The sequence below is a fragment of the Aquarana catesbeiana genome, linkage group LG07 (genome assembly GCF_042186555.1).
Source record: "Aquarana catesbeiana isolate 2022-GZ linkage group LG07, ASM4218655v1, whole genome shotgun sequence".
NCBI lineage: Eukaryota > Metazoa > Chordata > Amphibia > Anura > Ranidae > Aquarana > Aquarana catesbeiana.
Window position 1 is genome coordinate 19,647,768 of NC_133330.1, and position 21,683 is coordinate 19,669,450.

General features: G+C 45.6%; 1 protein-coding gene across 13 annotated transcripts in view; it reads right to left on the reverse strand.

Annotated features, from left to right (window-relative positions):
• The window catches only part of ATP2B2 (ATPase plasma membrane Ca2+ transporting 2), a 292,280-nt gene that overhangs the window by 145,322 nt on the left and 125,275 nt on the right, over nt 1–21,683 (reverse strand). For 9 of the 13 annotated variants that reach the window (XM_073591717.1, XM_073591711.1, XM_073591722.1 and 6 more), the window contains exon 2: nt 16,694–17,145. In XM_073591717.1, coding sequence (XP_073447818.1) covers nt 16,694–16,892 — 199 coding nt within the window. In that variant the 5' untranslated portion in view covers nt 16,893–17,145. The remainder of the gene's footprint in view (nt 1–16,693; nt 17,146–21,683) is intronic. The other 4 variants (XM_073591712.1, XM_073591721.1, XM_073591715.1 and 1 more) reach the window with 1 other exon arrangement.

A 21,683-nucleotide genomic window follows, 5' to 3' on the forward strand; every position in this document is an offset into this window, starting at 1 on the left:
CCTCTACAGGGGAGTTTTCAGCTAATCCCCAAGAGGGTGGAAGATCAGGAGCACCCAGAAAATCCCCTCCCCCTTGCCCTTCTACAGGTGAGTTTTACAGCCAGTCTCTGAAGGGTGGAGGATCAGCACTCAGGTAATTACCCCCCCCCCAACCAGTGAGTTTTACAGCCAATCCCTTGAGGGTAGAGGAGCAGCAACACCCAGAAAATACCTCCTTCTACAGGTGAGTCTTGTAGCCAGTTCCCGAAGGGTGGAGAAGCAGCAGCACCTGGGAAATGCCCCCTTTACGTATAAGTTTTCCAGCCATTCTCCATTCCTTGTAGGGTGGAGGAGCAGCAGCATCTGAGAAATACCCCCTCTACAGGTGAGCTTTCCAGCTAGTCTCTAGGGGGTGGAGGAGCAGCATCACCCAGGAAATGACCTATGCCAACTCTACTGGTATGTTTTCCAGCCAGTCCTTGGAAGGGAAATATCCCCCCTCTACAGGTGAGCTTTCCAGCTAGTCTCTATGGCAGGGGTCTCAAACTGGTGGCCCTCCAGCTGTTGCGAAACTACAAATCCCATGACAAATTGCAAGACTGACAGTTACAAGCATGACTCCCACAGGCAGAGGCATGATGGGACTTGTAGTTTCGCAACAGCTGGAGGGCCGCCAGTTTGAGACCCCCTGATCTAGGGGGTGGAGGAGCAGCATCACCCAGGAAATGCCCTATGCCAACTCTACAGGTATGTTTTCCAGCCAGTCCCTGGAAGGGAAATACCCCCCCTCTACAGGTGAGCTTTAAAGACAATCCCTGAAGGGTGGAGGAGCAGCAGCACCCTGGAAAGGTTTCCCTCATACAGGTGGATTGTCCAGCCAATCCTTGTAGGGTGGAGGGTGGAGGAGCAACAGCCCCCAGGAAATGTCTCCCTCTACAGGTGAGTTTTTTTATCTAATGCCTGGAGGGCAGAGGAGCAGCAGCTCCCAGGAAAGCCCCCCTCCCCCCATAGGTGGATTTTCCAGCCAATACCTGTGGGGTGGAGGAGCAGCAGCACCCAAGAAATACCCCCCTCTACAGGTGAGCTTTCCAGCCAATCTCTGGAAGGTGGAGGAGCAGTATCGCCCAGGAAATGCCCTATGCCAACTCTACTGGTATGTTCTCCAGACAGTCCCTGGAAGAGAAATACCCCTCTCTACAGATGAATTTTAAAGACAATCCCTGAAGGGTGGAGGAGCATCAGCACCCAGGAAAGATTCTCCTCCTACAGGTGGATTGTCTAGGCAATCCTTGTAGGGTGGAGGGTGGAGGAGCAGCAGCCCCCAGGAAATGCCCCCCTCTACAGGTGAGTTTTTCATCTAATGCAAGGGTAGGCAACCTTGGCCCTCCAGCTGTGCTGAAGCTACAAGTCCTATGAGAAACTGCAAGACCCTGACAATCACAGGCATGACTCCTAGAGGCAGAGGCATTATGGGATTTGTAGTTTCACCACAGTTGGAGTGCCGAGGTTGCCTACCCCTGATCTAATGCCTGGAGGGCAGAGGAGCAGCAGCACCCAGGAAAGACCCCCCCCCCCCCCCCAAATTGGTGGATTTTCCAGCCAATCCCTGTAGGGTGGAAGAGCAGCAGCACCCAAGAAATACCCCCCTTTACAGATGAGCTTTCCAGCCAATCTCTGGAGGGTGGAGGAGCAGTATCACCCAGGAAATACCCTCTGCCAACTCTACTGCTATGTTTTCCACCCAGTTTCTGTTAAGGAAATACCCCCCTTTACAGGTGAGTTTTAAAGACAATCCCTGAAGAGCGGATTAGCAGCAGCCCCCAGGAAATGCCCCCCTCCACAGGTGATTTTTTCGTCTAATCCCTGGAGGGTGGAGAAGCAGCAGCACCCAGGACATACCTCCTTCTACAGTTGAGTTTTGCAGTCACACCCTGGAGGATGGAGGATCAGCAGCACCAGGATCTACAGGTGAGTTTTCCACCCAATCCATGGAGGGTGGAAAAGCAGCAATTCCCTGGAAATGCCCTCTACTCTACAGGTGAGTTTTCCAGCCAATCCTTGGAGGGCAGCAGAGTAGCAGCACCTGGGAAATACCCTCCTCTACAGGTGAGTTTTCCCAGCCAATCTCTGGAGGGTGGAGGAGCAGCATCACCCAGGAAATGCTCAACTCACAGGTACATTTTCCAGCCAGCCCCTGAAGGGTAAATGCCCCCCTCTACAGATGAGTTTTTCAACCAGTCCCTAAAAGGTGGAAGAGCAGCAGCACCTGGGAAAGGTTGCCCTCCTACAGGTGAGTTTTCCAGCCAATCCCTGAAAGGTGGAAGGGCAGCAGCACCCAGGAAAGGTCCTCCTCCTACAGGTGGATTTTCCAGCCATTCCCTGTAGGGCGGTGGAGCAGCAGCCCCCAGGAAATGCCCCCCCACTGTACAGGTGAGTTTTCCAGCCAATCCTTGGAGGGTGGCAGAGCAGCAGCAGGGAAATGCCCTTCTCCCCCCACCCCGCTACAGGTTAGTTCTCCAGCCAATCCCTGGAGGCCGCAGAAGCAGAAACAACCAGGAAAGGCCCAATCCTCTATATGTGATTTTTTTCCAGCCAGTCCATGGAGGGTGGAGGAGCAGCAGAACCCAGGAAACACCCCCCTCTACAGATGAGTTTTCCAGCCAATCCTCGGAAGGGAAAAGGAGCAGCAGAGGAGTCATAATAAAGGTATAGACCAGCCTTTCTCAACCTTTTTACCCCAAGGGAACCCTTAAAATAATTTTCAGGTCTCAGGGAACCCCTGATAAAACTCATTCATTGAGGGTCAGTGGGAACAATGCCCCTTACTTTTGTGTTCAGTGAGAAGAATGCCCTTTTTTACAGTGGTGGTAAGAATGGCCCCCTTACAGAGAGCTATAAAGATCATTGGTGTCATACCATCGGCTCCTCCAAGTGGCGCTGGCTCAGAACTATGTAGGCTCCATGAAACAGGAGGTAAATCAGTCATAGCTCAAGGAACCCCTAGCCATCTCTGAAGGAACCCTAGGGTTCAACTGAACCCTGGTTGAGAATGGCTGGTATAGACTGTCTCCAGAAGAGATGCCAATATGGAGATAAGACATTAGTAATGTGCCATCTCCTCACCAGATCCCACTGTGACTTTCATGCTTTTTTGGAAGAGAAGAAAGTCTTTTTCTCTCGTCTATTTTATCAATATCTTTTTTTTTTTACATAAAAATACCCAGAAATGCCACAGCAAAGGTCTGATTAGATGAGCAGTGCCTGCAGCCTGTTGGCTTTGAAGACCTTGCCTGCCATAACAGAGGGAAGTGCGCTCTGCCACGAAGAAGGTCACAAATGCTGGCAGAGAGCTTTTCATTTTCTTCGTTGGAGGTTAATCAGTCATGGCTCTAAGTGCACAGACAAGAGAAGAACCAAATCCCTCTGGCACATGAATGTGGGTAAAGCCACTGCGTCACCACTCTGCAGCGCGATATGCAACAGGATACACGTCTGTTCTACAGGGCAACAATTTATGTTACTTTGTGACTAATAGTTCCTGTCTGCCTGGCCTGTCCATTCCTTTCCAACTGTCTCCAGAACATGCGTTTAAGTAGGACAGTGCTATGAAGAAATGCAATGGATGCGTGCTGGACGGAGATTCCACTATGGTGCTGGAAGAGGCATAGGCAGGGCTGCTGTTAGAAACAAGGGGGTGGGGGACATACACCGAACCAGAAAGGGCCCCTCCCCTCAATAAACACAGTTTACTATGCTTCAGTTATAAATGAATACAGGGAGTGATCGGTACCGATCACTCATTGTGTTCATTCAGGAAAGGAAGGGATTGGTAATTATGACATTTACCAGACCCTTCCCTTACTCTCCATCCTGAAGGATCTTATTGTGTGCTTGCAGCTTCCGGCGGGAAGGAGAGGAGGGAAGCCGGCAGCACTGCGGGGGGGTAGGGGAGCCTGGCCTGCTGAGGGAAAATGTATGGTGCACAGGGAGGGTGATCAGTGCGGAGGGAGGGGGCATTTACAGGAACTGATCCCCTGTATGTTTCTCCCTGCAGTGGATGAAAGCTGGCAGGAGGAAGAGGAGAAGAAGTCAGCTTTCAGCTGCTGCAAAGAGAACCATACAGGGGATCCGTTGCAGTAATTGCCTCCCCAAGGTGCGGATTACCCTCCCTGCTCAAATCTGATTCACCCTGCTACCTGGGCACCCCTGCTGGCCCGGGTCCTGTACAGGAGGACCGGTGGTACCCCCTTATCCACGGCCCTGGATGTGTGTGTGGGGGGGGGTGATATCCTGGGACATGTACACATTATAGGCAAAGAAATATACATGCAAAGGGGAAAACTTTCACAGGCAGAAAAAAATATACATGTTGCAGTTGTGTTGTAAAGAGTGTCAGATCTCCGTTACATGAGGCTGCAGACTGTCTCCCCCCTTCAATCTACACTCTATTGGTAGCACGTCGCTGGCTCCGGTTCCATGGAAAGTAATCTGTGTAGCAGAATACTCCACAATAGACTCAATGAATCTTCATGTCTTTCAGCAGATACTTTCACACTGATTGTAAGCTCTGCAGGAAGCACTGACTGTACCTCACAAATGAGATTAAATATACATCAGTCAGTCCGAGCGGCACAGGCACTGGACGAGCCACAGGCCAGAGAAGAGTATCGGCACATACAACAATTTCAAGTAAAAATCTGGCAGTGATTTCCTATCTGTGGCCACTGAGAGAATGTAAACGGTAACATTAGTGATCACATTCTGCATGAAACCAGTGAAAATGGTGATCACATTCTGGGTGCAGCCAATGAAATCGGTGATCATATTTTGAGTGTGGTCAGTAAAATCGGTAATCACATTTTGAGTGTAGCCAATGAAATCGCTGATCACATTTTGGGTGTGGCCAGTAAAATCGGTGATCACATTTTGGGTGTGGCCAGTAAAATCAGTGATCACATTTTGCATTTTGGGTGTAGCCAGTGAAATCTGGGATCACATTTTGAGTGTAGCCAATGAAATCGGTGATCACATTTTGAGTGTAGCCAATGAAATCGGTGATCACATTTTGGGTGTGGCCAGTAAAATCGGTGATTTTTATTGTAGCCAATGAAATCGGTGATCACATTTTGGGTGTGGCCAGTAAAATCAGTGATCACATTTTGCATTTTGGGTGTAGCCAGTGAAATCTGGGATCACATTTTGAGTGTAGCCAATGAAATCGGTGATCACATTTTGAGTGTAGCCAATGAAATCGGTGATCACATTTTGGGTGTGGCCAGTAAAATCGGTGATCACATTTTTATTGTAGCCAATGAAATCGGTGATCACATTTTGGGTGTGGCCAGTAAAATCGGTGATCACATTTTGGGTGTGGCCAGTAAAATCAGTGATCACATTTTGCATTTTGGGTGTAGCCAGTGAAATCTGCGATCACATTTTGAGTGTAGCCAATGAAATCGGTGATCACATTTTTGGTGTGGCCAGTAAAATCGGTGATCGCATTTTGAGTGTAGCCAATGAAATCGGTGATCACATTTTGGGTGTGGCCAGTAAAACCGGTGATCACATTTTGGGTGTGGCCAGTAAAACCAGTGATCACATTTTGGGTGTGGCCAGTGAAACCGGTGATCACATTTTGGGTGTGGCCAGTACAATTAGTGATCACATTTTGGGTGTGGTCAGTAAAATCAGTGATCACATTTTGCATTTTGGCTGTTGCCAGTGAAATCTGTGATCACATTTTGAGTGTGGCCCGTAAAATCGGTGATTGCATTTTAAGTGTAGCCAATGAAATCGGTGATCACATTTTGGGTGTGGCCAGTGAAACTGGTGATCACATTTTGGGTGTGGCCAGTAAAATCAGTGATCACATTGTGAGTGTAGGCGGTAAAATCGGTGATCAAATTCTGGGTGTACCTGGTGAAATCAATGATGACATTTTGGGTGTAGCCAGTGATATTGGTGATCACATTCTGGGTCTAGTCAGTGAAATCGGTGATCACATTTTGGGTGTGGCCAATAAAATCAGTGATCACATTCTGGATGAAGCTGGTGAAAATGGTGATCACATTCTGGGTGTAGCCGGTGGTTTCAGTGATCACATTCCAGTGAAATCGGTGATCACATTTTGGGTGTGGCCAATAAAATCAGTGATCACATTCTGGATGAAGCTGGTAAAAATGGTGATCACATTCTGGGTGTAGCCGGTGGTTTCAGTGATCACATTCCAGTGAAGTCGGTGATCACATTTTGGGTGTAGCCAGTGAAATCCTCAATCGCATTTTGGGTATAGCTGTTAAAATTGGTGTTCCAGTTGTTTATTGTTCATGGGGGGTACAACAAGTAAAGGGAGGTGTAGTGGTAAGGTGGAGTTTGCATCTGTCTTACCATAGTCATGGGCATGTCATTCATTTCCTACAATGCCAATTTTTATCCGAAATGTCAATTTTTAACATAAGCAGCAGATCACACGCTCGTGTCTGATCACCTCTTTTCTTCTCTGCTCCTTTAAAGATACCCGGCCAACCATTACTGCCGTGTTTTCATATCTGACATCTCTGCACTCATCTTGCTTTCCTCTGCCAATGGCACACTGAGTCATTATTGTAATAGACTCACCTTCCTGTTTGATCAGAAAGCCGATGCTATCTATATGGCCTGGCCTGTCTCAAGTCTCTTTCTTCCATCTGTCTTTATCAGTTCCTAATTAAAATATTGTCATACACCCCCGCCCCATTTTCCTTAGACCCCATGGTTCATTTCAGCAGCCTTTGAGAGAATGGAACTCTTACCTGGGGGGAACTGGTATACTTGCAATGACAATTTCTTTTCAGGGGGGTCAGTTTTTAACATACATGTCCTGGCACTTCGACTCGGAAACTTTGACTAGGGCAGAAATAGGAGAATAACTACAGACAACAGCACGCCTGACAGCAGGTGGACCTGTATTTCACCATCCAGCTCTTTTTTTTAACAGTCTACGTCCTACTCTCATCACCACTGTAACCTGCTGTCTCTTTATTTTTCCATCTCATAATAGTGTTCTTCTTCCTTAAACTCAAATCATTTCCACCCCACAACTCACAGCTATATATATATATATATATATATATATATATATATATATATATATACATATATAAATAAACTGAGGCTACAATTGGCACAGGCTCACCAAAATTGGACAATAGAAGATTGGAAAAACGTTGCCTGGTCTGATGAGTCTCAATTTCAGCTGCGACATTCAGATGGTGGGGTCAGAATTTGGCGCATGGATCCATCCTGCCTTGTATCACCGGTTCAGGCTGGTGGTGGGGGTGTAATGGTGTGGGGGATATTTTCTTGGCACACTTTGGGCCCCTTAGTACCAATTGAGCATCATTTTAACAGCACGGCCCCCCGAGTATTGTTGCTGAAAATGTCCATCCCTTTATGACTACAGTGTACTCATCTTCTGACGGCTCCTTCCAGCAGGATAATGCACCATGTCACAAAGCTCCAATCATCTCACCACTGGACAATGAGGTCCCTGTCCTCCAATGGCCTCCACACTCACCACATCTCATCCAATAGAGAACCCTTTGGGATGTGGCGGAACGAGAGATTCGCAGCATGGATGTGCAGCCACTGCCTGATGCTATCATGTCAATATGGACCAAAATCTCTGGAGGAATGTTTGAATCTATGCCATGAAGAATGAAGGCAGTTCTGAAGGCAAAAGGGGGTACAACCCGGTACTAGCAAGGTGTACCTTATAAAGTGGCCAGTCAGTGTATATCATCCTTGTTACTGCACTCACCTCTCCCTGCTCATTCTACTGGGGCATGTGCACTCATATCTTGCTTCTTATCTCACCTTAATGTCTTATCTCCCCCACCCTCTTGCTTCTCCTGACTTCTGGGGGTATTTCATCTGTTCCCGGTGTCTTGCCGAGAAAGTTCCCTCGGCGGATAAGTTCCTCCCCTGTACTGCGCAGGCGCAGCGCCTGCGCAGTACCAACTACTGTCAGCCGCCGGAGATAGCCAAAGCTCAAACGCTTCAATCAGCTGTACACGGCGCCTGCGCTCTGGGTCCAGATTCCTTCCCCACCATCCAAGTGGACCTAGAGGGGGAATCTAAAAGAGCCGAGCGCAGCGAGGCCGTGCCCGAAGCGTGGCGAGCGAAGCAAGCCCGCGAGGGGCCCTCTTACAGGCGCCGTGTACAGCTGATTTTCAGCTGTTCCGCTTCGGCTATTTCCGCCGGATCGTACTGCGCATGCGCAGTACAGTGAGGAACTTATCCGCCGAGCGGAACTTATTCGGCAGAACACCGGCCCCCCTTTATCTTTCACCACCACACCCAGCACCCTTCTTCTTCGGGCAGCTGCTGCAATCCATAAACTCTAATTCCTATTTACTTGCTTCCAAGAGCTTCTCATGTGCCCTCTGCAATGCCCGCTCAGTCTGTAACAGACTCACCTCTGTCCATGAACTTTTTTTTATCACTGACCTACTTGCCATTGCTGAAACCTGGCTTCAGGAATCTCACTCTGCTTCTCCCACAGTGGCCTCCACTAGGCTTATGCAGCGTACACACAGTCGGACTTTTCGACCGGACGTGTGTGGGCTTCATCGGACCTTCAGCTGACTTTTCCAGTCGAAAATCTGACGGACTTTAGATTTGGAACATGCTTCAGATCTTTACGTCGTAACTCCGCCGGACCCAGAAATCCGCTCGTCTGTATGCTAGTCCGACGGACAAAAACCAACGCTAGGGCAGCTATTGGCTACTGGCTATCAACTTCCTTATTTTAGCCCGGTGTACGTCATCACGTACGAATCCGTCTGACTTTGGTGTGATCGTGTGTAGGCAAGTCGGTCAAAAGTCTGTTGAAAGTTCGTCTGACCAGTCTGGACGAAAAGTCCGCCCGTGTGTACGCGGCTTTACTCATTCAGGTCCTGTGAACCAAAGCGAGATGGAGTTGGAAGCATTTTTCAGGTTCTTCCTGCACCTTCCTCTCTGTCACTCTCCTCTATTGAAACTCACTGTATTTATATTCTTTTCTCCAGTTTATGTAAGGATTACTTCGATTTATCGGCCTTCCTGGCTTCCTTGATGGCTTCTCTGCTTGGCTACCCTACTTTCTCTTCTCTGAAATACCCACTATCATTCTTGTTGGATTTACCATCCTTGTTAAAGCTAACTTCCTAGAATTTTCATTTCTATGTTTGAGCTGCTCCTTAGAGAAATATTTATTCAATTTATTTTATATCATTTACTTTGATGTAGGAGTTAATGAGGTAGCACGGGGGTATTTTTTTTATTTTATTTTTTGATTCACATTCAAAGCTAACATTCTGGCTACCTCTCAACTTCTCAAACTAACCTCATTTTTTGACCATTTTTTGATCATACCCATAACTTTGTGTTTCCCCATCTGTACGCTGCTTGCAACCTCTCCAACACCCCCTTTCCTCTCTCCAACACCCCCTTTCCTATCTGTCTCTCTCTCATTACAACCTTATCCGTTTCATGTTCTGTCTTCAACCCCTATCACTCCAAGCAGCAGATGATTACCCATAGAAATCTTCGCCACTTCAACTTTTCTCCACCCTGGACGCACTCTCGCCAGATGCCACACACAGAATTAGGCCCCCACTGCTGCATCCCTGGCAAAGAGACAACAGGTCTCCGAAAACCTGCGCTCTTGAGTATGGTGTAAGTCTAAATCCCTTTAAGTCTTTGCCCTATGTAAATCTGCCTTTTTGCTGCCAAACAGATCATTCTTATTAACGCCCTCTCATCCAGTCCTCATGAACTCCAGATGCAATTTGTGATGGGATCTCCACTGTCCAGTTATCTCCCCATTCAGCATAGTATGTCTACGGCCTTATTCAATACTTTCCTCTTTTGACCTTGCCTATTAGAGGTGGTTGCTCAATTTTACTTGGAAGCCCACCTCAGCCACTGCCTGCTGGACCCAGTTCCCTCACAACTACTTAACTATCTTTATTGGCATCTACTCCTTCCCTCTAAAACATGCACTGGTCACCTTCCTACCTAAAAGCCCTCACTGGGCCACACCAGTCTGAACAATCTAAGACCCATCTCCTTGCTCCCATTTACCTCCAAACATTTAGAACAACAGGTCTAAAACCGTATGAGCTGCTGCCTCACTGATCATAACCTTCTAGAGGTTTTCAGTCTGACTATCGAAAGAACCACTCCATAAAACTAGAGTGCCTTGAAAAAGTATTCATACCCCTTGAGATTTTCCACATTTTGTCATGTTACAACCAAAAATTATTAATGTATTTTATTGGGATTTTATGTGATAGATCAACACAAACTGACACATGATTGTGAAGTGGAAGGAAAATGATAAATGGTTTTCAATTTTTTTTCAAATAAATATGTGAAACGTGTGGGGTACATTTGTATGGCGCCCCCCCCTGTGTCAATACTTTGTAGGATCCGATCACCTTTCGCTGCAATTACAGCTGCAAGTCTTTTTGGGGATGTCTCTACCAGCTTTGCACATCTACAGAGAGACATTTTTGCCCATTCTTCTTTGCAAAATAGCTCAAACTCTGTCAGATTGGATGGAGAGCGTCTGTGAACAACAATTTTCAAGTCTTGACACAGATTCTCAATTGGATTAGGTCTGGTCTTTGACTGGGCCATTCTAACACATGAATATGCTTTTTGCTAAACCATTTCATTGTAGCTCTGGCTGTATGTTTAGGGTCTTTGTCCTGCTGGATGGTGAACCTCCGTCTCAGTCTCAAGTCTTTTGCAGTCTCTAACAGGTTTTATTCTAATGCCGCGTACACACGGTCGGACTTTTCGTCTACAAAAGTCCAACGGACGCCGACGGACTAAAGCTGGCTGGTAATCCGATCGTGTGTGGGCTTCTCCGGACTTTCAGCAGACTTTTTCAGCCTCAAATCCGACGGACTTTAGATTTGAAACATGCTTCAAATCTTTACGTCGTAACTACGACGGACCCCGAAATCCGCTCGTCTGTGTGCTAGTCCGACGGACAAAAACCCATGCTAGGGCAGCTATTGGCTACTGGCTATGAACTTCCTTATTTTAGTCCGGTGTACGTCATCACGTACGAATCCGTCGGACTTTTGTGTGGTCGTGTGTAGGCAAGTCCGTTCGTTAGAAAGTCTGCTGCAAGTCCGCCGAAAGTCCGCCGGAAGTCTGTCGGACAGGCTGTCGGACTTTTGTAGACGAAAAGTCCGACCGTGTGTACGCGGCATTAGATTGCCCTGTATTTGGCTCCATCCATCTTCCCATCAACTCTGACCAGCTTCCCTGTCCCTGTGAAGAAAAGCATCCCCACAACATTATGCTGCCACGGCCATGTTTCACAGTGGGGATGGTGTGTTCAGGGTGATGTGCAGTGTCAGTTTTCCGCCACACATAGTGTTTTCCTTTTAGGCCAAAAAATTCAATCTTGGCCTTGTCTAACCAGAGCACCTTCTTCCAAATGTTTGGAAGAAGGTTCTTACCCACATGGCTTCTCGCAAACTGCAAATGGGACGTCTTTCTTTCAACAATAGCTTTCTTTTTGCCACTCTTCCATAAAGGCCAGATTTGTGGAGTGCATGACGAAAAGTTATCCTGTGGGCAGATTCTCCCACCTGAGCTGTGGATCTCTAAAGCTCCTCCAAAGTTACCATGGGCCTCTTGGCTGCTCTTCTGATTAATGCTCTCCTTGCCTGGCATGTCATTTTTGGTGGACAGCCATGTTTTGGTAGGCTTGCAGTTGTGCCATACTCTTTCCATTTTCGGATAATGGATTTAACAGTGCTTCGTGAGATGTTCAAAGCTTGGAATACGTCTTTATAACCTAACCCTGCTTTAAACTTCTCCATAACTTTGTCCCTGACTTGTCTGGTGTGTTCCTTGGCCTTCATAATGCTGTTTGTTCACTAAGGTTCTCTAACAAATTTCTGAGGGCTTCACAGAACAGCTGTATTTATACTGAGATTAAATTACACACAGGTGGACTCTATTTACCAATTAGTTGACTTCTGAAGGCAATTGGTTCCACTAGATTTTCGTTAGGGGTATCAGAATAAAAGGGGGCTGAATACAAATGCATGCCACACTTTTTACATATTTATTTGCAAAAACTTTTGAAAACCATTTGTCATTTTCCTTCCACTGCACAATTATGTGCCACGTTGTGTTGGTCTATCACATAAAATCCCAAAAAAATACATTTACGTTTTTGATTGAAACATGACAAAATGTGGAAAATGTCAAGGGGTGTGAATACTTTTTCCAGGCACTGTACCTTCCAAAACCAATGGCTACTTCTCCATATTCATACTAGTAGACCTTTCTGCTACCTTTGATATAGTTGACCACCTGCTCTTCCTCAAATAACTATCCTCTTGGCCTACAAGATTCTGCTCTTTTTTTGTTCTCCTCATACATATCTAAGCACTCCTTCAGCCTCACCTACAGCTCTACCTCCTCCTCTCCTCTTACTCCCTTTGTAGGTGTCCCCTAAGGCTCTGCCCTGGGGCCTCTTCTGTTTTCTATCTATACATCTTCTCTAGGTCAGTTGATAACCTCCAATCTCTACTCTGAGGACACCCAAACCTCTCTCTCTACTCCTTAGCTAACCTCTTAAAGTGGTTCTAAAGGCTGAAGATTTTTTAACCTTCATGTATTCTATTATGCATGAAGGTAAAAAAGCCCTTTATGTCTCTTCACGCATCATTAACTTTTTAATTGACATATCAGCATGGATGTCACACCACGTCCTAAAACTCTGTTTTTCAAACATTGAGCTCCTAACATCTCCTCCCCCCTTCTGTGTGCCCTCCCGTGCCCTCTCCCCTGAATTTTGCATCAAGATCAATAGCACAACTATCAGTTCCTCCACTCATGCCAGGATGCTAGGTTTAATCCTGGACTCTGACTTTTCCTTTCAGACCCACTACCAATCACTCTCCAACTCTTGCCACCTTCACCCCCGTAACACTTCCAAAATATGCCCCTTCTTAACCAATGGCACCACCAGGTTAAGTGAATCTTCCTTCTTAACTCTCGCCTACTGCCACTCTCTCCTCTTCAGCCTACCTCTACACAGGCTATCCCCTCGTCAGTCTATCATGAATGCTGCTGCTAGACTCATTGACCTCAGCAACTGCTCAGTGTCCTCCACCCCTCTCTGACAATCCCTCCACCGGCTTCCACTCATCCATGAAATAAAAATTCTAAATACTAACAACAACATAAAAAAACATCCACAACTCTGCCCTGAGCTACATCTCCAGCCTTGTTTCAAATATCACCAAAACCGTCCTCTTCACTCCTCCCAAGACCTCCTTGTCCACTAGCAACCACATCATCTCCATTCATACCAGTCTCCAAGGCTTCTCCAGGCTGAAATCTCATCTCTTCAGGGAAGCTTATCCAGCCTGTAGGCAGATGTAGTTTGCATTCCCCACTATAGGTGGCAGTCGACCGAAGCGGCAATGCAGAAGGGAAAGGAAGTTGTGGGGAACTTGGTTCCTCTATGACTTTCTGTGGTCACAGGGGGACAGCTGGCTGATTGGATGCTTGGTGCCCCATGAGACTTTGGTGGCCATCTTGGGTCAGGTAAAGTCTAATAAAACTCCAGCTCCCGGGTGTGATGCGCTTTATGCAAACCGCTAGTGTAGGGACAGTTTCACCGTCTGGCAGGGACAGCGCTTAGCGACAACGAAAGGTTCCTAAGGAGTAGGGAAAGTGCAGGGACTACGCTATCTGCTCTTAGGAAGCCTCCCGTTTGGGTGTGGACTGGCCAGGCCGCATTCCTGATCCTTGCTGCAGAAGCTGTCGGTATCTTTACAAGATCTCAATCCTCTACTACTGTTTTTAAGAGGCTCTGGTCGGTTGTACCTACCCTCCAGACTTGTTTGTACGTTGTTTGAACTCTTACAATATACTGTTCTCATCTACCTCGGCCCCTGAGTATATTCTTGCCCCTGGTGCACCACGCTGCACCCTACCCACCCTACCCACCATTCCCCGTACAAGCATGACTTTTTATTTCACTTGCCCCTTGCTATTAGATTGGAAGCTTTAACGAGCAGGGCCTTCATAACCTTCTTGTTTTGAATTGTATTGCATACATATCGACCATTCTCACATTATTTCCTTGTCAGGTTCGGTGTTTGCATACTCTCTTCCGGTATTGCATGATTTGGCTTTCCCTGAAATATCTGGTCTGTAGTTATGAGCCGCTTTCACTTTTTTACGCTAATTAATTGAATTGTAAACTTTGCTGATTCAGCAGCTGCAGGAGGAGGCGAGCTGAAGGATTTCCAGTAGAAATGTCATCATCAATATTAGTTTTTCCTGGAATTGGGTCGTAATTTAATCTTCTTAAGATGTCAAGAAATACTCACCAGTAGAATGACATCCTGTCCCACATAGCAGAACCCCAAGCTGAGGAAAGATTAGCACCCCTGTATAGAGTAATGACACCCCAGTATAAATCCATGATATGCAAATGTAGAATCTCCAATATCTCCATACAGAGTCTCTGATACACCAGTATACGACCCTGTCATCCCAGTCTAGAGTTAGAACATTCCAGTATACAGTCCCTGATACACCAGCATAGAGCCCTGACATCCCAGTATAGAGTTATAACAATCCAGTATACAGTCCCTGATACACCACTGTAGAGCCCTGACATCCCAGTATAGAGTTATAACAATCCAGTATACAGTCCCTGATACACCAGTATAGAGCCCCGACATCCCAGTCTATAGTTATAACATTCCAGTACAAAATGACCGATATACCAATATAGAGCCCTGACATTGCAGTACAGAGTTATACCATTCCAGTACACAGTTCCTGATACTCCAGTTCAGAGCTCTGACATCCCAGTGTAGGGTTATAACATTCTAGTACCTAGGTCCTGGTACACTAGTATAGAGCTCTGATATCCCAGTCTATAGTTTTAACTTTCCTGTACACACTCCATTATATACCAGTAAAGAGCCCTGACATCTCAATATACTGTATATATACGCTATATTGTCAAAAGTATTGGGACACCTGCCTTTAGACGCAGATTAATTTTAATGGCATCCCAGTCTTAGTCCGTAGGGTTCAATATTGAGTTGGCCCAACCTTTGCACCTATAACAGCTTCAAATCTTCTGGGAAGGCTGTCCACAAGGTTAAGGAGTGTGTCTATGGGAATGTTTGACCATTGTTCCAGAAGTGCATTTGTGAGGTCAGGCCCTGATGATGTTGGACAAGAAGGCCTGGCTCACAGTCTCTGCTATATTCATTCCAAAGGTGTTCTATCGGGTAGAGGCCAGTCAAGTTCCTCCACCTCAAACTCGCTCATCCATGTCTTTATGGACCTTGCTTTGTGCACTGGTGCGCAGTCATGTTTGGAAGTGGAAGGCGTCATCCCCAAAGTGTTCCCACAAAGTTGGGAGCATGAAATTGTCCAAAATGTCTTGGTATGCTGACGCCTTAAGAGTTCCCTTCACTGGAACTAAGGGGCCAAGCCCAACCCCTGAAAAACAACCCCACACCATAATCCCCCCTCCACCAAATGATTTGGACCAGTGCACAAAGCAAGGTCCATAAAGACATGGATGACCGAGTTTGGGGTTGAGGAACTTGACTGGCCTCAACCTGATAGAACACCTTTGGGATGAACTAGAGAGGAGACTGCGAGCCAGGCCTTCTTGTCCAACATCAGTTACTGACCTTACAAATGTGCTTCTGGAAGAATGGTCAGACATTCCCATAGACACACTCCTAAACCTTGTGGACAGCCTTCCCAGAAGAGTTGAAGCTGTTATAGCTGCAAAGGGTGGGCCAACTCAATATTGAAACCTACGGACTAAGACTGGGGTGCCATTAAAGTTCATGTGCGTGTAAAGGCAGGCGTCCCAATACTTTTGACAATATAGTGTATATAGTGTATGTCATTCCAGTACACAGTCCCTGATAGACCAGTATAGCGCCCTGATGTACTGTACCTGTCTAGAGTCCTAACATTCCAGTGCATTGTCCTTAACACACCAGTATAGAGCCCTGACATCCCAGTATACATTTCTTACATTCCAGTACACAGTCCTTGAGAAACCAGTATAGAGTCCTGACATCCCAGGCTAGGGTTCTAATGCTCCAGTACACAGTCCTTGATAGACCAGTATAGAGCCCTGATGTACTGTACCAATCTAGAGTCCTAACATTCCAGTGCATTGTCCTTAACACACCAGTATAGAGCCCTGACATCCCAGTATACATTTCTTACATTCCAGTACACAGTCCTTGAGAAACCAGTATAGAGTCCTGACATCCCAGGCTAGGGTTCTAATGCTCCAGTACACAGTCCCTGATAGACCTGACATGCCAGTCTCCAGTACACAGTCCTTGAGAAACCAGTATAGAGTCCTGACATCCCAGGCTAGAGTTCTAATGCTCCAGTTCACAGTCCCTGATAGACCAGTGTAGAGCCCTGACATCCCAGTCTAGAGTCCTAACATTCCAGTACATAGTCCTTAACACACCAGTATAAAGCCCTGACATCCCAGTATACATTTCTTACATTCCAGTACAAGATCCCTGATACATCCCATGGTAAAGGAATCTTAATACCCTCCCGTAGACGTAGACATCATCTTTGTATTGATAAAAGATGGGGGCCTTCATGTGACTACATACAAGGCCAACACATTGGCATTTCTTACCTTCAGTAGGAGATGTTTTTAGCCGCCTGCACATGCCATCTGTGTCCCCATAACATTCCTTAATTTTAACCACCGCCTCAGTCCCTCGGAGCTCCATGAGGGAGCGCAGTTCATCGAGGGTGCACCCAAATTCGGATGCATGGTTGACCTCATTTCTTTGGTTCTTGGAGTAGAAATCACTATTGCTCATGTCCCCCATGGCCACGTCTCTCACCGGCACCGAGGATCCCCAGAAACGCTGCTGCTCACAATGTCTGATGAAACGGTGAGATCCAGTGTGTGTTTCTTATCCACCAACCTCGATGTCTTCCTAGGAAGAGCGCAGGCTCCCCAGCCAGGCAACAGTCCACTGGGTGCTCGATTGCTTTCAAGGCTGCAAAACCGAATTTCTCCATTTAGTATATCCCATCAGGCTGAACTCCGTCGCTACCAGAAGCATCTTCACCTCTCTGCTGAAAAAAAAAAAAAAAAAAAAACAAAAGGCAAGAAAATTGAGAAGACAGATTCTAGCTCGAACCCCCCCAACCCATTGTCCTGTCCTGCTGTCCCCTATCACAAGGCAGTAGTGCCTGCAGCCCCCAGCATCCGACTCAGCTAGATGAGATGCTTCATGTATATTGATGAGTAGACATCCGTCCGACAGCTTAGATGTGCCTGAATTACGTGGGCAAGCTTACACTGCCCATCAATCTTTTATTGGATAAGGGAACACAGAGGATGAGGGGAAGGGATGGAAAGGCCCCGGACAAACGATACACACACACACAGTCCTCAATGCTGGTGGAGGCTCAATTCACCAAGGCAACATTTTCACATTTTTTTTTTAGCATTGACAATTAATTTCTCAGCTTGCTAAATTAACTTGATTTATATGTATATAAATAATTATTATATTACTGTTTTCTTTATATTTTGTATGTAAAATATACCCAAAAATACTGCAACCTTCTTGCTGATGTTATAAATAAGGGTTCCAACAATACATTGGTAATCTACATACAACTTATCACCAATCAGGCCACGTAAAAAAAAAAAAAAAAAATCATCCACAAATTTGACCTAATTCCATATCAACACAATCTAGCATGTCACCTGTACCGTGTAATATGTAGAGTGTCACCTGTACAGTTTAATATGTAGAGTGTCACCTGTACAGTGTAATATGTAGAGTGTCACCTGTACAGTGTAATATGTAGAGTGTCACCTGTACAGTGTAATATGTAGAGTGTCACCTGTACAGTTTAATATGTAGAGTGTCACCTGTACAGTGTAATATGTAGCATGTCACCTGTACCGTGTAATATGTAGAGTGTCACCTGTACAGTGTAATATGTAGAGTGTCACCTGTACAGTGTAATATGTAGAGTGTCACCTGTACAGTTTAATATGTAGAGTGTCACCTGTACAGTGTAATATGTAGCATGTCACCCGTACAGTGTAATATGTAGAGTGTCACCTGTACAGTGTAATATGTAGAGTGTCACCTGTACAGTGTAATATGTAGAGTGTCACCCGTACAGTGTAATATGTAGAGTGTCACCTGTACAGTGTAATATGTAGAGTGTCACCTGTACAGTGTAATATGTAGAGTGTCACCTGTACAGTGTAATATGTAGCATGTCACCCGTACAGTGTAATATGTAGAGTGTCACCTGTACAGTGTAATATGTAGAGTGTCACCTGTACAGTGTAATATGTAGAGTGTCACCTGTACAGTGTAATATGTAGCATGTCACCCGTACAGTGTAATATGTAGAGTGTCACCTGTACAGTGTAATATGTAGAGTGTCACCTGTACAGTGTAATATGTAGCATGTCACCCGTACAGTGTAATATGTAGAGTGTCACCTGTACAGTGTAATATGTAGAGTGTCACCTGTACAGTGTAATATGTAGAGTGTCACCTGTACAGTTTAATATGTAGGGTGTCACCTGTACAGTGTAATATGTAGAGTGTCACCTGTACAGTGTAATATGTAGAGTGTCACCTGTACAGTTTAATATGTAGAGTGTCACCTGTACAGTGTAATGTGTAGAGTGTCACCTGTACAGTTTAATATGTAGAGTGGTACCTGTACAGTGTAATATGTAGAGTGTCACCTGTACAGTGTAATATGTAGGGTGTCACCTGTACAGTGTAATATGTAGAGTGTCACCTGTATGGTGTAATATGTAGAGTGTCACCTGTACAATGTAATATGTAGAGTGTCACCTGTACAGTGTAATATGTAGAGTGTCACCTGTATGGTGTAATATGTAGAGTGTCACCTGTACAATGTAATATGTAGAGTGTCACATGTACAGTGTAACATGTAGAGTGTCACATGTACAGTGTAATATGTAGAGTGTCACCTGTACAGTGTAATATGTAGAGTGTCACCTGTACAGTGTAATATGTAGAGTGGTACCTGTATGGTGTAACATGTAGAGTGTCACTTGTATGGTGTAACATGTAGAGTGTCACTTGTATGGTGTAACATGTAGAGTGTCACACCCGTACAATGTAATATATAGAGAGTCACCCGTACAATGTCACATACAAAGTGTCATCTGTACAGCTTATTGTGTAGAGTGTCACCTGTATAGTATAATATGTAGAATATAATTTGTACAATGTAACATGTAGAGCGTCACCTGTACAGTATAATATGTAGAGTGACACCTGTAAATGGTTATATGTAGAGTGTCACCTGTACAATGCAATATATACAGTGTCACATGTACAGTATAATATGTAGAGTGTGACCTGTGCAATGTAATAAGTAGAATGTCACCCACATAGTATGCCATGTAGAGTGTCACCTGTACACTGTAATATGTTGAATGTCACCTATATTATCTAGCGTGTCACCTGTATCATCCCACCTGTTCATGGTAATGGGTTCTTATTTTTTGGTGTCGGATATTTGGGTCCTTTTATCATCCCTAGCCCCCTCCACTCTCACCCATCCCTAACACCTATTGCCCCCTCAACACTGAACCATTTTCCTCCCCTAATGATAACTTAGCCCTAAACATCACCCATTACACTGAATTTACGCCCCAATATTCAAGCATAACCCCTAAAACGAAGCGTTTGCCATGTCACTGAGCGTGTTTATTGTGAGGAATGAAGCCGTGCCTTTGGCGGTCCTCTGTTACATGAGCAGATGGTGGGACGCGGTTTTTATGAGTCAGGCAAATTAATTAGGTCTTTCTCAGATGGATTGAGTCCTTTCATTTTTTTTTTTTTTTTTTTTATGGTGCATTAAATCATTCTGGGAAAGGACATGTAATAAATTGCAGATTTTTGGATGGTTTAGGCTTTATGACCCTTCAAACCCTGATGTATTGTGCATCAATAGAAGATTCTGATTGGGTGAAGGTTCCTGCAAGTCACCTTCAGTTCACGGTCACTGACCTCCGCTAGGATACAGCCATGCACTATTCGCAGTGGGGGGAGGGGGATATGATATGACTCATTTTTCGTGTAGTAATGCCGTCTCACATGTTGATCAGACGAGTCTGTACCCCTCTGTCTGGGGGGATTACACCAAATGCAGCATGGACTATTCATACTGACCTTCACCAAACGCAGCACAAAGTACATGCATAGAGGGGTGTTCTATACATACATCCTTACCTCCCAACTGTCCCTGATTTCGAGGGACTGTCCCTGATTTGGAGCAATGTCCCTCTGTCCCTCTTTCCTCCTCATTTGTCCCTCATTTTGGTCGGATCTATATAATTGTAGATAAAATGAACTATTTATCTTTCAAAAAGTGTTTCTCTGTGCTAATTCTTTCACCCAATTACTAAACTGCTGCATTTGTAAACTTCAAAAAGTTTATAAAGGAATAGTAATGGTAAAAATAAAGCACTTGTGGGTTTAACTAATAATTTTTTAGTAAAATTCTCCTTTAAGGGTGGAGTGGCAGGGGGTGTGTCCTATGCCTACATATATTTGCTAATAGGTGTGCCTCGCTCCCATCTCAAAAAGTTGGAAGGTATGGACATCGAGGGAAGCTGTATACATGCATAGAGGGGTGCTGTATACATGCATAGAGGGGTGCTCTCTAAATGCATCAAGGGGTGCTCTATACATGCATCGAGGGGGGCTCTATACATACATCGAGGGGTGCTCTATACATGCATCGAGGGGGGCTCTATACATGCATAGTGGGGTGCTCTATACATGCATCAAGGGGTGCTCTATACATGCATAGAGGGGTGCTTTATAGATGCATAGTGGGGTGCTTTATACATGCATAGTGGGGTGCTCTATACATGCATCAAGGGGTGCTCTATACATGCATAGAGGGGTGCTTTATAGATGCATAGTGGGGTGCTTTATACATGCATAGTGGGGTGCTCTATACATGCATTGAGGGGTGCGCTATACATGCATAGAGGGGTGCTCTATACATGCATCGAGGGGTTCTCTATACATGCATAGAGGGGTGCTCTATACATGCATCGAGGGGTGCTCTATACATGCATCAAGGGGTGCTCTATACATACATCGAGGGGGGCTCTATACATGCATCGAGGGGGGCTCTATACATACATCGAGGGGTTCTCTATACATGCATCGAGGGGGGCTCTATACATGCATCGAGGGGTGCTCTATACATGCATAGTGGGGTGCTCTATACATGCATCAAGGGGTGCTTTATAGATGCATAGTGGGGTGCTTTATACATGCATAGTGGGGTGCTCTATACATGCATAGAGGGGTGCTTTATAGATGCATAGTGGGGTGCTTTATACATGCATAGTGGGGTGCTCTATACATGCATCGAGGGGTTCTCTATACATGCATAGAGGGGTGCTTTATACATGCATCGAGGGGTGCTCTATGCATGCATCGAGGGGTGCTCTATGCATGCATAGAGGGGTGCTTTATACATCTATCGAGGGGTGCTCTATACATGCATAGAGGGGTGCTCTATACATGCATAGAGGGGTGCTCTATAAATGCATAGAGGGGGGCTCTATACATGCATAGATG